This window comes from Haliotis rufescens, unplaced genomic scaffold (genome assembly GCF_023055435.1).
Source record: "Haliotis rufescens isolate VD_foot unplaced genomic scaffold, xgHalRufe1.0.p SCAF_14, whole genome shotgun sequence".
NCBI lineage: Eukaryota > Metazoa > Mollusca > Gastropoda > Lepetellida > Haliotidae > Haliotis > Haliotis rufescens.
In genome coordinates this window covers 33,641,140-33,656,800 of record NW_025963824.1, presented here as the reverse complement: position 1 = coordinate 33,656,800, position 15,661 = coordinate 33,641,140, and the positions used below count along the sequence as shown (strand labels likewise).

Here is a 15,661-nt window from a genome sequence, read left to right as displayed (position 1 = left end):
CAATCCCATGCTCTAACATAGACTTACGTTGGTTGGTTGGTTTGTTGATTAACGCCGTACTCAGCAATATTCCAGCTATATGACGGCGGTCTGTAAATAATCGATTCTGGACCAGACAATCCAGTGATTAATATCATGAGCATCGATCCATGTAATTGGGATCGATGACATGCATCAACCAAGTCAGCGAGCCTGACCACCCGATCCTGTTAGTCGCTTCTTACGACAAGAATAGTCGCCTTTTACGGCAAGCAAGACCTATTCTACCACGGATCTTCACGGGTCACAGACTTGCGACTACATAGACTTACGACTGACATAGAGTTACGATCACTTTGTTGGATGAGGCCCCGCTCAATACCCTGACTATGGAACTGATCCTGTAATAATTCGGGCGATGGATGAAATTCTTTTTAGCAAAAAATGATTTTTTTAGTCAGTGATACTAAACGTACCAGTGATTCCCCTGAAAGGCCGTGCCAAACCAGGTTCTGAGGCCCTACAATAAGCTGACACGCCGCGATATAACTGGAATACTGTTAAAAGCGGCGTTAAACCCAACTCACTCACTCACTCACTCTGAGGCCCTACAACACACCCATCTAAAGAAGTCCAGTATGTAGGACGAAGTTTGTAAAACTGGATGGAAAAAAAAATTAAGCGTTTTGGGGGAACAGACTTGTTTGTTTTTTAAATGCCGCCCTCCCCAAGTTTATCAAACAGCCATCTCTAATCCAGACTTTGCTATGAAACCTTTAAGGGTTATATACAAATATTTTAGTGTAGACGTAGTGTGGATCCACATAGATTGAAGTGCCCATGTTGACCAGTTGTTTGATAGGCATTTCTTAGGAGTTGATTGACAACAAAATATGCACAATTTATGGATAACAACTTCTTTAATATACCCACATATGACATCTAAATGCCTCTCAACAAGTAAATTACATATCAACTTATTGCTACAGATACTTATACCATTATCTTGCTTGACAACGGCATAAAGATCTACACTGAAACATTGCTGTAATAGCATTTATCATCCAAAACTGGCTCCCACAGGAGATATTGCTTGGATTAGATCAAGCATGTCATCGATCCCAATTTCGTGGATCGATGCTCATGATATTAATCACTGGATTGTCTGGTCCAGACTCAATTATTTACAGACCGCCGTCATAAAAGCTGGAATATTGCTGAGTGCGGCGTTAAACAACAAACCAACCAACCAACCATTTAAGACGACAAGGTTGTATTTTCATGCTAGCATACAAACACTCCTCACAACAGATTAGAAGAACACAATCACAACAGAAGCTGATGCTGGCGATCTCACCCATTGCCCACACTCACTCTTCAGTCCAGATTAATCAGCCCCAACCATGAAGTGAGACATCATGCCCACACCTCCCTCTCCCTTCCCCCACCGCCCTCTCCCTTCCCACACCGCCCTCTCCCTTCCAAAACCGCCCTCTCCCTCACACCCCCTCCCTCCCTCTATATCTGAAGCTTATTCCATATCCCTTAAGGGAACATCTATATCTGAAGCTTATTCCACATCCCTTAAGGAAACATCTATATCTGAAGCTTATTCCACATCCCTTAAGGTAACATCTATATCTGAAGCTTATTCCACATCCCTTAAGGTAACACCTATATCTGAAGCATATTCCATATCCCTTAAGGTAACATCTACATCTGAAGCTTATTCCATATCCCTTAAGGAAACATCTATATCTGAAGCTTATTCCATATCCCTTAAGGAAACATCTATATCTGAAGCTAATTCCATGTCCCTTAAGGAAACATCTATATCTGAAGCGTATTCCACATCCCTTAAGGTAACATCTATATCTGAAACTTATTCCATATCCCTTAAGGTAACATCTATATCTGAAGCATATTCGATATCCCTTAAGGTAACATCTATATCTGAAGCTTATTCCACATCCCTTAAGGTAACATCTATATCTGAAGCTTATTCCATATCCCTTAAGGTAACATCTATATCTGAAGCTTATTCCATATCCCTTAAGGAAACATCTATATCTGAATCTTATTCCATATCCCTTAAGGTAACATCTATATCTGAAGCTTATTCCATATCCCTTAAGGAAACATCTATATCTGAAGCTTATTCCATATCCCTTAAGGAAACATCTATAAGGTAACATCTATATCTGAAGCTTATTCCATATCCCTTAAGGAAACATCTATAAGGTAACATCTATATCTGAAGCTTATTCCATATCCCTTAAGGTAACATCTATATCTGAAGCTTATTCCATATCCCTTAAGGAAACATCTATAAGGTAACATCTATATCTGAAGCTTATTCCATATCGCTTAAGGAAACATCTATATCTTTAGCGTATTCCATATCCCTTAAGGTAAAATGTATATCTGAAGCTTATTCCATATCCCTTAAGGAAACATCTATATCTGAACCTAATTCCATGTCCCTTAAGGAAACATCTATATCTGAAGCTTATTCCATATCCCTTAAGGAAACATCTATATCTGAACCTAATTCCATGTCCCTTAAGGAAACATCTATATCTGAAGCGTATTCCATATCCCTTAAGGAAACATCTATATCTGAAGCTTATTCCATGTCCCTTAAGGAAACATCTATATCTGAAGCTTATTCCACATCCCTTAAGGAAACATCTATATCTGAAGCTCATTCCATATCCCTTAAGGAAACATCTATATCTGAAGCTTATTCCATATCCCTTAAGGAAACATCTATATCTGAAGCTTATTCCATATCCCTTAAGGAAACATCTATATCTGAACCTAATTCCATGTCCCTTAAGGAAACATCTATATCTGAAGCGTATTCCATATCCCTTAAGGTAACATCTATATCTGAAGCATATTCGATATCCCTTAAGGTAACATCTATATCTGAAGCATATTCCATATCCCTTAAGGTAACATCTATATCTGAAGCATATTCCATATCCGGTATAGTTTATGCAAGTTTATCCAGACGTGGCCAAAATGTAGGTTTGAAAGAACCAATGACTGCCAGATTCTCTCTATTTCTGAGGGATGATGGCCCGGTGGACTACAGGTCGATGAGGTTCTTGATGTCGGAGATGATGGCCCGGTGGACTACAGGTCGATGAGGTTCTTGATGTCGGAGATGACGGCCCGGTGGACTACAGGTCGATGAGGTTCTTGATGTCGGAGATGACGGCCTGGTGGACTACAGGTCGATGAGGTTCTTGATGTCGGAGATGACGGCCCGGTGGACTACAGGTCGATGAGGTTCTTGATGTCGGCGATGACGGCCCGGTGGACTACAGGTCGATGAGGTTCTTGATGTCGGAGATGACGGCCCGGTGGACTACAGGTCGATGAGGTTCTTGATGTCGGCGATGACGGCCCGGTGGACTACAGGTCGATGAGGTTCTTGATGTCGGAGATGACGGCCCGGTGGACTACAGATCGATGAGGTTCTTGATGTCGGAGATGACGGCCCGGTGGACTACAGGTCGATGAGGTTCTTGATGTCGGAGATGACGGCCCGGTGGACTACAGGTCAATGAGGTTCTTGATCTCGGCGATACGGGTCTGCCGCCGCTGCTCCACGGTCTGCTTCTGTCCAAACGCTCCATTCATCAACTGGCGCTTCTTCTCCTGCAGCTGCAACATCCTCTCCTCCACCGACTCCTCCACCAGGAACTGAACAAGAATTTATTTATTTGTTTATTTGTTTGTTAACACATATTTTAAGCCTTCAGTTAACTACTCATAGCCATAAATAGCTATTTCAATATGGCTGACAAGGCAGCCATATTGAAAATCACTTTTGAAATCCTTGGACAAACTGGCATGGCATTGGTGAGAACAGGCATGTGCAATTTCAGCTAAACTGGCTGAGGGGTTTCCAGGGGGGATGCCGTGTGTGTGAGGAAATGTATTGAGAGATATTAGGAACATGGTCCAAATGTAAAGGTCAAATAACAGTTAAACTTAAAAATATCATGAAAAATGAAACATATTACTAGAAGACCAACCGGTAGGTTCCGTGACCAAATCATGGAAACAAAGGTTTGAAAGTGTTTTTGAGTTTCCTGATGTATACTGAACAATTTTGACTTTCGATTTTCAAGGTCAAGGTAACCCTTTTTACTTTTAAAAGTTGCTTGGTTGAATTTGCCATGTCAGAAAATATATTATTAGACACTAAAATCATGACTATCGGACAATGTTAACTGTGTTTGTGAATTTCACCGACTGCCAAAAGTGCGTTGACCTTTCAAAGTTTTTGGCCAAAGCTACCCCATTTAAGGTCTGAAGTATAACAAACTATATATTTCTAGGTTCCTTATGACTGGACGAGTAATTTGATACGCATATCGACACAATTTTGAATTTTGACCCCTGTTTGACCTTTGTTGACCCTTCCCCAAAATGCCCGGGATTTTCAACCGGGCAGCCCAAGTCAAAATTGTTCAGTATACATCAGGAAACTCAAAAACACTTTCAAACCTTTGTTTCCATGATTTGGTCACGGGACCTACAGGTTGGTCCTTGATTATATATGTTGACCCAAAAAACAATTGCACATGCACCAAATTTTGAAAAAATAGGTTCGGATGTTTTGGGGATGATACTGAAAATCCAATTAATACAAGAACAAATTTGGGTGTCATCAATGGTGGAAAGGTTTCAGCTTCATTGGTCCAACTGGTTCAGAGGAGATGTTGCTGAAGGTCTACAGACTAGCACATCAACTACCCAGCTGGCTCACACACGCACATTGGCCTCTACTCCTACGTGAAACTTTAACTCACTCACTCACTCAACATCCTTCCCAGGGGAACAGGTCGCCCCGTCATCTCGATTCACTGTGCAGAAATGCTTGGGGATTCCTGTCCATATTAAACTCAAACACCAGGATAAAACAGGATTTAGGGCTTGGATGAGTCTAAATTTACCCCCCTGGGACCCACCACCCTAGAACCTATCAAGAGACAGGTACAAACTGTCCGATTGGGAAACATTTTACCGTAGCCCTGGCAAAATGTATTTAGATACTCTTGTAAAATGATCTGGTCATGCATACACTGAAGTTTACTGCATGAAGATTAATTTTTATTGAAACATATAAAAGTCAGAAGGAATGGGTGCATTGACAGAAAGAAATTGGAACATTAGTGACTTATAGTGTAACCATAGAGTTTTAGATACTTTTTGTCATTAAACAATATATCACGTGACTAACCATGGGTCCAGGTAGTCCTGTGGGTACCCGGGGCCTACTCAGTACCCACCCGACCCGAGTACCTGCGTTACCCGCCCCAGCCCTAACAGGAATACAGTTCACTTCAGAACCCAACCCACTCACTCACATAATTTACCTTGGTAATGGTAACATCCCTGGTCTGACCCAGACGATGACATCGATCAAAGCACTGCTCCTCCGATGCTGGGTTCCAAGCCTGAGTGAAGGAGAGATTCACAAGGTAAGAACAGCCTACATTAGTTACCTGTGTCAAAACATCCACGACCCTGGTACAAAAGCAAACTTAAAGACACATGACAGTCACAATAAGGTGAGGTGAAATGGGGTTTAACGTCGCGTCCAAGATTATTGCACTTATATAGCGACGTGCATGTACGTGTGTGTGTGTGGCTGCTTATACTAGTCCGGACTGATGCCGATTGATAGTGCTAGCTCACTGAGATACCATGCCACAGTTTAACATGAATACCCCACTCAAAGACAGTATACTGACTCCAAGCCGACAAGTCCTTGTTTTAGCCCCTTAATGCCGAGCGCCAGACAGGGTAACAACAAGTACCATCTTTTAACGTCTTTTGGTATGACGCGGCCGGGAATTGAACTCCGGACCTTCCGCTCTCCGGGCGGACGCTCTACCCCTAGACTACGGAGGCAGTCCAGTCACAATAACCTCATGACAACCACTGGCTTGTTAGTTTGTTCCTTGAAGTCAACAGGGACATATGTAAACTAGCCACATAAAGAAACTGTGCACGGAGAAAATATAGATATAAGGGCACACCGTCCATACACGAAATATAGGTTTGAACACAGCAATTATTTGAGAAATTCAAACACTCATGCACGTGCCATGCGATATGACGTCATTGATGGGGGCCTATGGACTTGCAATGTGTTACTGCACGTGCATCCTGTGCAGCTGTACACAGCATGTGCAACTCAAAATTCGCTGTCACTTTGGAAAGCATGATCTGTGGTCATTCAAAAATTCAAAACTTCTCAGGTGTAGACACAAGCAAATCATGCCAAGATTGACAGCTGCACAGCGTCACGAAGCCATTTGAATGATCCGAGTAGGAATGAGGCAACAACAGGTGGCAACACATTTCCAATGCCATCGTAACACGATATCGGCATTGGTGAGGCGTTATCAGAACACAAATGACGTTGCCGACCACCCATGTTCAGGACGTCCCCGAGTAACGACGCCTAAACAGGACAGATGCATTCGAGTAACACATCTCCGACACAGGTTCCAAACGGCAGTAACGACGTCCTAGACAATTCCTCGATTGCGCCGTATCCATCCCAACACTGTCAGGAATCGTTTAAGTCAGTACGGGATTCGACCACGACGCCCTGCCATATGTCCCATCCTGACACACCGTCATCCAGTTGACCGTCTAAGATGGTGTCGAAATCATGTTCGCCAACCTCAAATATGGTGGAGAAATGTTGTCTTTACAGATGAATCGAGGTTCAACATTTCCCACAGTGACGGGCGCCAACTTGTCTACCGGCGTTTGGGAGAACGTTATGCATGCAACTGTATTTTGGAGAGGAATCATTTTGGAGGTGGCTCTGTGATGATTTGGGGTGGGATAACAGCACGGCACCGAACCCCTTTGGTGGTTGTTCAGGGCAATCTCACCGGTGTTGGCTACAGAGATCAGATTCTGAGGCCTGTGGTCATTCCTTTCCTGCAACGTCATGGCCCGGGATTGACATTTCAACAGGACAACGCTCGTCCTCACACGGCTAGGGTCGCAATGGATTTCCTTCACCATAACAATGTCATGTTACTGCCATGGCCTGCAATTTCTCCAGATCTCTCCCCAATAGAGCATGTGTGGGATGAAATGGAGCGCCGTCTGCGTCGTCTTCCACATCCTCCAGATAACGTCCGTGACTTGGCACAGGATTTGAGGAGGATATGGCAGGCCATTCCCCAGGCCTTCCATGACCATTTGGTGAGTCCATGCGTCGCCGATGCACTGCTGTGATTCACGCACAGGGTGGTCATACCCGTTATTGACTTTGTGACTTTGTCGTATGACCCCCTACTCCATTTTGATCTTCTGACGTCATCGTAACAGATGTTGTTCAGGTCCCATTGACATTTTCTTACGGTCCGATCATTCAGCTGCTACAGCGTCTGCATCATTTTGTTCTTGCTGTGTTGTATCTCAATCCAGAATATATTTTCTCCGTGCACAGTTTCTTTATGTGGCTAGTATAGATTCCGGAACAATGATTAACAGAGCCGAGGTATTCTAGACTTGCCAAATCATTCAATACATGTACTTGAGTTGGATTCAATTTTACTTTATTATCTAGGTAGATAGACTAGGACATTTGTGAGTGAGAGAGTATGTGTTTACAACACTTTTAGCAACATTCCAGAAATATTCCAGCAGGGGACAACACCAGAAATGGGCTTCACACATTGTACCAATTTTGGGAATCAAACCCTGGTCTTAAGCGTGATGAGCGAACACTTAACAACAAGGCTACCGGACCGTGCCAGGACTCTTGTGACATGTTAGCTTAAGCATTATGATGCCATGACATCTTTGGAGGTTTCGCCAGCACTCTTGTGACATGTTACATTAAGCATTATGATGCCATGACATCTGTGGAGGTTTCGCCAGCACTCTTGTGACATGTAACATTAAGCATTATGATGCCATGGCATCTGTGGAGGTTTCACCAGGACTCTTGTGACATGTAACATTAAGCATTATGATGCCATGACATCTGTGGAGGTTTCACCAGCACTCTTGTGACATGTAACATTAAGCATTAAGATGCCATGGCATCCGTGGAGGTTTCGCCAGCACTCTTGTGACATGTAACATTAAGCATTAAGATGCCATGACATCTGTGGTGGTTTCGCCAGCACTCTTGTGACATGTAACATTAAGCATTATGATGCCATGGCATCCGTGGAGGTTTCGCCAGGACTCTTGTGACATGTAACATTAAGCATTATGATGCCATGGCATCTGTGGAGGTTTCGCAGATGACTTTTATTGTGGTTTTCCAAAAAGGGGTGGCCTGAGAGCCTGATTCTTAATGAGTAATGATAAACCTTCTTATCTTGATTGCATGAGTGGTTGTTGTTAGACATTGCAAATATCTGGACCAGGCCAAGCAGCAACCAGCACAGCCAACAATCTGCAGTCTCCGGACATGACCACCCAAACCATCCTACTCCACCCTTGTCAGATGCAGGAGAGTCCAGGTCCTGCTTGTGTGTTGTTTAATGCCACACAATATTCCAAGTATATGATGGTGGCATCAACATGTTGCCGGGGACTAGTTCTAGCCCAGAATCACTACAGATTTGTTCTAGGTCCAAAGCCTCATTGACTCATCCTTAACGGCCCTTGAATCTCAGCATCAGCCTTGCCTACTCTCCATTAACCTGGAGGCCCTACTGCAGAGTCTGTAATAATCTTAAAACCCAACAAGACAGTTGGACAGGTGACCCATAAATGTTGCCTGCCCATCGTCAAAGTTGCCTGCCTGCACTCAAAGAGTATTTAAATAGTGAAAAAATGCCAAACGAATTTGAGAAATCACGTCTTGATTCAGTTGAAATAATACAAACAATTACTTGAGAATCTACAAGGAGACATATAAAACTGAATCTGTAACTAAACAGTCTTAAAACTATCTGCCAGACAGTCGGGCAGCTGGAGGAAAATTTCAAAATTAATCAAAATCTTAAGAAAATAACTGCCACCATGGTCTCGTGGACAGTGTCTGTCCGGGGGTTCAATCCCCAGGCTTGTCATACCAAAAGACGTTTAAAGATGGTACTTGTTGTTACCCTGCCTGGAGCTTGACATTAAGAGGCTAAAACAGGGGTCAGATTGGATGCTGTATCGAGTGAAATATTAATATAAGCTGCGGCATGGTATCTCAGTGGGCTAGCACTATAAAATCTACATTAGTCCGGACTAGTACAAGCAGCCAAACACACGTGCATGCACATCGCTATATAAGTGCAATAATCTTGAATGTGACGATGACCCTCATTTCACCTCACACCTTGACTCAAAAACAGATAGTTCCACTTAAATCTGTGACACACTCACTGGGTCCATGAGAAACACCCTGGATGCTGCCGTGAGGTTCAGACCAACACCGCCAGCTTTCAACGACAGGAGGAAGATTGTCGGAGTCTCGGGGGCTGTCTCTGAGAATTCCTGAATGGCTGCCGTTCTTTTTCCTGCAGACATAGTGCCATCCAAGCGAGCAAACTTGAAGCCATTAGCTCTGGAAGAAATCAACAGTGAGTCAGCAAGTATTGATTCAAGAAACTTCATTTAACTTGCACCAAGTGCATGTTGGCATGTGACGTGAGGTGAAACGGGTTTAAACGTCGCATCCAAGATTATTGCACATATATAGCGATGTGCATGCACACATTTTTTTGTGTGAAACGGGTTGAGATTGAACCCAGGACCTTCCGCTCTCCGGGCGGACGCTCTACCTCCAGACCGCGGAGGCTCTACCATCAGACCGCGGAGGCTCTACCTCCAGACCGCGGAGGCTCTACCGCAGAGGCTCTACCACCAGACCGCGAAGGCTCTACCACCAGGCCGCGGAGGCTCTACCTCCAGACCACGGAGGCTCTACCTCCAGACCGCGGAGGCTCTACCGCAGAGGCTCTACCACCAGACCGCGGAGGCTCTACCACCAGGCCGCGGAGGCTCTACCACCAGGCCGCGGAGGCTCTACCACCAGACCGCGGAGGCTCTACCACCAGACCGCGGAGGCTCTACCACCAGACCGCGGAGGCTCTACCACCAGGCCGCGGAGGCTCTACCTCCAGGCCGCGGAGGCTCTACCACCAGGCCGCGGAGGCTCTACCACCAGGCCGCGGAGGCTCTACCACCAGGCCGCGGAGGCTCTACCACCAGGCCGCGGAGGCTCTACCTCCAGGCCGCGGAGGCTCTACCTCCAGACCGCGGAGGCTCTACCTCCAGACCGCGGAGGCTCTACCACCAGACCGCGGAGGCTCTACCACCAGACCGCGGAGGCGGTCAGATGACATGTGCACCTAGTTGCACCGGACAAAATAACATTGAACTCAAAGTTATCAATGATGATACAAAGATTCATAAAGTGACTAAGTATGTCTTAGATCTCTGATTACTGTGTCATAAATATCGCTGTAATACGTCAATAATGATTGTCGTCGTGCTTAAAGCAAGGGTTGAACACAAATTTGAATGTTTTTAACATGCACTTGGGGGATGTAGAAATAAAAATAAGGTTGCACTTTTCAATAATAGGTTGCACTGGTGCCTGTTTTGTATAGCTAAATGAGCCCTAGTCAGACAAATCACAGACATATCAAACCAGTCCCACATCTAGACAGGATTCACAGATATACCAGCTTCACAGACAGACCAACGTCACAGATAGACCAGCGTCACAGATATACCAGGGTCACAGACAGACCAGCTTCACAGACAGATCAGCATCACAGATATACCAGCGTCATAGATAGACCAGCTTCACAGATATACCAGCGTCACAGATATACCAGCGTCACAGATATACAAGCGTCATAGATAGACCAGCGTCACAGATATACAAGCGTCATAGATAGACCAGCGTCACAGATATACAAGCGTCATAGATAGACCAGCGTCACAGATATACAAGCGTCATAGATAGACCAGCGTCACAGATATACAAGCGTCATAGATAGACCAGCGTCACAGATATACAAGCGTCATAGATAGACCAGCGTCAAAGAGAGGTCAGCATCACAAACAGGCCAGCTTCACAGACAGACCAACGTCACAAACAGACCAGCTTCACAGACAGACCGGTGCCACAGACAACATACCTATCCCACAGACAACATAAGGCATGGCATACCTAAGTGGTACCTCGAGAAGCGTGAGGAACGAGGTAAACTGTGACACAACCAGGCTCTTTACTGTCGGGTCTTCTGTCCTCAGCTTCACAAGCCCGCTCATCAGTGCATCGACCTGCAGCAGTGAGGGAACGGGTGAGTGGTGAGTGATGAGTGGGTGAATGGGTCGGTGAGTGGGTGAATGGGTCGGTGAGTTTATAAGTGGGTGAATGGGTCGGTGAGTTTACAAGTGGGTGAATAGGTCGGTGAGATAAGGAATGGGTGAATGGGTTGGTGAGTTTATAAGTGGATGAATGGGTCGGTGAGATAAGGAGTGGGTGAATGCGTCAGTGTGATAAGGAGTGGGTGAATGCGTCAGTGTGATAAGGAGTGGGTGAATGCGTCAGTGTGATAAGAAGTGGGTGAATGCGTCAGTGTGATAAGGAGTGGGTGAATGCGTCAGTGTGATAAGGAGTAGGTGAATGGGTCGGTGAGTGAGTGAATGGGTCGGTGAGATAAGGAGTGAGTGAATGTGTCGGTGAGTTCATAAGTGGATGAATGGGTCGGTGAGATAAGGAGTGGGTGAATGGGTCGGTGAGTTGGTGAATGGGTCGGTGAGTTTATAAGTGGGTAAATGGGTCGGTGACTTTATAAGTGGGTGAATGGGTTGGTGAGTTTATAAGTGGGTGAATGGGTCGGTGAGTTTATAAGTGGGTGAATGGGTCGGTGAGTTAATAAGTGAGGAAAAGGGTCGGTGAGTTTATAAGTGGGGGAATGGGTCGGTGAGATATGGAGTGGGTGAATGGGTCGGTGAGTTTATAAGTGGGTGAATGGGTCGGTGAGATAAGGAGTGGGTTAATTGGTTGTTGAGTTGATAAGTGGGTAAATGGTTCGGTGAGATAAGGAGTGGGTGAATGGGTCGGTGAGTTGGTGAATGATTCGGTGAGATAAGGAGTGGGTGAATGGGTCGGTGAGTTGGTAAGTGGGTGAATGGGTCGGAGAGTTTGTAAGTGGGTGAATGGGTCGGTGAGATAAGGAGTGGGTGAATGGGTCGGTGAGTTTGTAAGTGGGTGAAAGGGTCGGTGAGATAAGGAGTGGGTGAATGGGTCGGTGAGTTTGTAAGTGGGTGAATGGGTCGGTGAGATAAGGAGTGGGTGAATGGGTCGGTGAGTTTGTAAGTGGGTGAATGGGTCGGTGAGATAAGGAGTGGGTGAATGGGTCGGTGAGTTTGTAAGTGGGGGAATGGGTCGGTGAGTTTATAAGTGAGGGAATGGGTTGGTGAGATAAGGGGTAGGTGAATGGGTCGGTGAGTTTGTAAGTGGGTGAATGGGTCGGTGAGTTTGTAAGTGGGTGAATGGGTCGGTGAGATAAGGAGTGGGTGAATGGGTCGGTGAGTTTGTAAATGGGTGAATGGGTCGGTGAGATAAGGAGTGGGTGAATGGGTCGGTGAGTTTGTAAGTGGGTGAATGGGTCGGTGAGATAAGGAGTGGGTGAATGGGTCGGTGAGTTTGTAAGTGGGTGAATGGGTCGGTGAGATAAGGAGTGGGTGAATGGGTCGGTGAGTTTGTAAGTGGGTGAATGGGTCGGTGAGATAAGGAGTGGGTGAATGGGTCGCTGAGTTTGTAAGTGGGGGAATGGGTCGCTGAGTTTATAAGTGAGGGAATGGGTTGGTGAGATAAGGGGTAGGTGAATGGGTCGGTGAGTTTGTAAGTGGGTGAATGGGTCGGTGAGTTTATAAGTGGGGGAATGGGTCGGTGAGTTTATAAGTGAGGGAATGGGTTGGTGAGATAAGGGGTAGATGAATGGGTCGGTGAGTTTATAAGTGGGGAAATGGGTCGGTGAGTTTATAAGTGGGGGAATGGGTTGGTGAGTTTAAAAGTGGATGAATGGGTTGGTGAGTTAAGGAGTGGGTGAATGGGTCGGTGAGTGGGTCGGTGAGTTTATAAGGGGGTAAATGGGTCGGTGAGTTTATAAGTGGGTGAATGGGTTGGTGAGTTTATAAGTGGGTGAATGGGTCTGTGAGTTTATAAGTGGGGAAAAGGGTCTGTGAGTTTATAAGTGGGGGAATGGGTTGGTGAGATAAGGGGTAGGTGAATGGGTCGGTGAGATATGGAGTGGGTGAATGGGTCGGTGAGTTTATAAGTGGGTGAATGGGTCGGTGAGATAAGGAGTGGGTGAATTGGTTGGTGAGTTGATAAGTGGGTAAATGGTTCGGTGAGATAAGGAGTGGGTGAATGGGTCGGTGAGTTGGTGAATGATTCGGTGAGATAAGGAGTGGGTGAATGGGTCGGTGAGTTGGTAAGTGGGTGAATGGGTCGGTGAGATAAGGAGTGGGTGAATGGGTCGGTGAGTTTGTAAATGGGTGAATGGGTCGGTGAGATAAGGAGTGGGTGAATGGGTCGGTGAGTTTGTAAGTGGGTGAATGGGTCGGTGAGATAAGGAGTGGGTGAATGGGTCGGTGAGTTGATAAGTGGGTAAATGGTTCGGTGAGATAAGGAGTGGGTGAATGGGTCGGTGAGTTTGTAAATGGGTGAATGGGTCGGTGAGATAAGGAGTGGGTGAATGGGTCGGTGAGTTTGTAAGTGGGTGAATGTGTCGGTGAGATAAGGAGTGGGTGAATGGGTCGGTGAGTTTGTAAGTGGGGGAATGGGTCGGTGAGTTTATAAGTGGGGGAATGGGTTGGTGAGTTTAAAAGTGGATGAATGGGTTGGTGAGTTAAGGAGTGGGTGAATGGGTCGGTGAGTTGGTGAATGGGTCGGTGAGTTTATAAGGGGGTAAATGGGTCGGTGAGTTTATAAGTGGGTGAATGGGTTGGTGAGTTTATAAGTGGATGAATGGGTCTGTGAGTTTATAAGTGGGGAAAAGGGTCGGTGAGTTTATAAGTGGGGGAATGGGTTGGTGAGATAAGGGGTAGGTGAATGGGTCGGTGAGATAAGGAGTGGGTGAATGGGTCGGTGAGTTTATAAGTGGGTGAATGGGTCGGTGAGATAAGGAGTGGGTGAATTGGTTGGTGAGTTGATAAGTGGGTAAATGGTTCGGTGAGATAAGGAGTGGGTGAATGGGTCGGTGAGTTGGTGAATGATTCGGTGAGATAAGGAGTGGGTGAATGGGTTGGTGAGTTGGTACGCTGGTGAATGGGTTGGTGAGTTTGTAAGTGGGTGAATGGGTCGGTGAGATAAGGAGTGGGTGAATGGGTCAGTGAGTTTGTAAATGGGTGAATGGGTCGGTGAGATAAGGAGTGGGTGAATGGGTCGGTGAGTTTGTAAGTGGGTGAATGGGTCGGTGAGATAAGGAGTGGGTGAATGGGTCGGTGAGTTTGTAAGTCGGTGAATGGGTCGGTGAGATAAGGAGTGGGTGAATGGGTCGGTGAGTTTATAAGTGGGTGAATGGGTCGGTGAGTTTGTAAGTGGGCGAATGGGTCGGTGAGTTTATAAGTGGGGGAATGGGTTGGTGAGTTTATAAGTGGGTGAATGGGTCGGTGAGTTTATAAGTGAGGGAATGGGTTGGTGAGATAAGGGGTAGGTGAATGGGTCGGTGAGTTTATAAGTGGGGAAATGGGTCGGTGAGTTTATAAGTGGGGGAATGGGTTGGTGAGTTTAAAAGTGGATGAATGGGTTGGTGAGTTTATAAGTGGGGGAATGGGTTGGTGAGATAAGGAGTGGGTGAATGGGTCAGTGAGTTTATAAGTGGGGGAATGGGTTGGTGAGTTTATAAGTGGGGGAATGGGTTGGTGAGTTTATAAGTGGGTGTATGGGTTGGTGAGTTTAAAAGGGGTGAATGGGTCAGTGAGTTTATATGTGAGGGAATGGGTTGGTGAGATATGGAGTAGGTGAATGGGTCGGTGAGTTTATAAGTGGGTGAATGGGTCGGTGAGTTTATAAGTGGGGGAATGGGTCAGTGAGTTTATAAGTGAGGAAATGGGTTGGTGAGATAAGAAATGGGTGAATGGGTCTGTGAGTTTATAAGTGGGTGAATGGGTCGGTGAGTTTATAAGTGGGTGAATGGGTTGGTGAGATAAGAAATGGGTGAATTGGTCGGTGAGTTTATAAGTGGGGGAATGGGTTGGTGAGATAAGAAATGGGTGAATGGGTCTGTGAGTTTATAAGTGGGGGAATGGGTTGGTGAGATAAGAAATGGGTGAATGGGTCGGTGAGTGGGTGAATGGGTCGGTGAGTTTATGAGTTCAGCCAAAGAGCAACAAGAGATACACATTATTCATCAAAAAATACTCAGGCCTGAGAAGCTAAGATCCTTGAAATCCAAAAAAACCTTACCTTTGCACTCGACTGCCAGTCAGCAAGGTAATTTGGTTCGGAGCTTTGCTCTGTTTGGAACTCGGAAGGCACTTCAATCAGCTTGGCTTCATCGATGTTCCCTCTGCACAGAGGACACTTTGAGTTGGGCTGAAATGAGTGAGCCAGTATGGTTTTACGCCACTTTTAGCAATATTCCAGGAATATCATTGTGAGGGACATGTAAGCGCTAAAGCGACCACAAGACCCAATTTCTGACAGAGACTTAAA

General features: G+C 45.7%; 1 protein-coding gene across 1 annotated transcript in view; it reads right to left on the bottom strand.

Moving 5' to 3' along the window:
- Nucleotides 1–880: 880 nt before the first annotated feature.
- The window catches only part of LOC124124690 (helicase-like transcription factor), a 74,482-nt gene continuing 59,701 nt past the window's right edge, over nt 881–15,661 (bottom strand). Inside the window, exons 20-24 of the mRNA XM_048395310.1 lie at nt 15,413–15,541; nt 11,162–11,274; nt 9,364–9,544; nt 5,376–5,456; nt 881–3,693 (exon numbers count right to left, since the gene is read on the bottom strand). Coding sequence (XP_048251267.1) covers nt 3,544–3,693; nt 5,376–5,456; nt 9,364–9,544; nt 11,162–11,274; nt 15,413–15,541 — 654 coding nt within the window. The 3' untranslated portion in view covers nt 881–3,543. The remainder of the gene's footprint in view (nt 3,694–5,375; nt 5,457–9,363; nt 9,545–11,161; nt 11,275–15,412; nt 15,542–15,661) is intronic.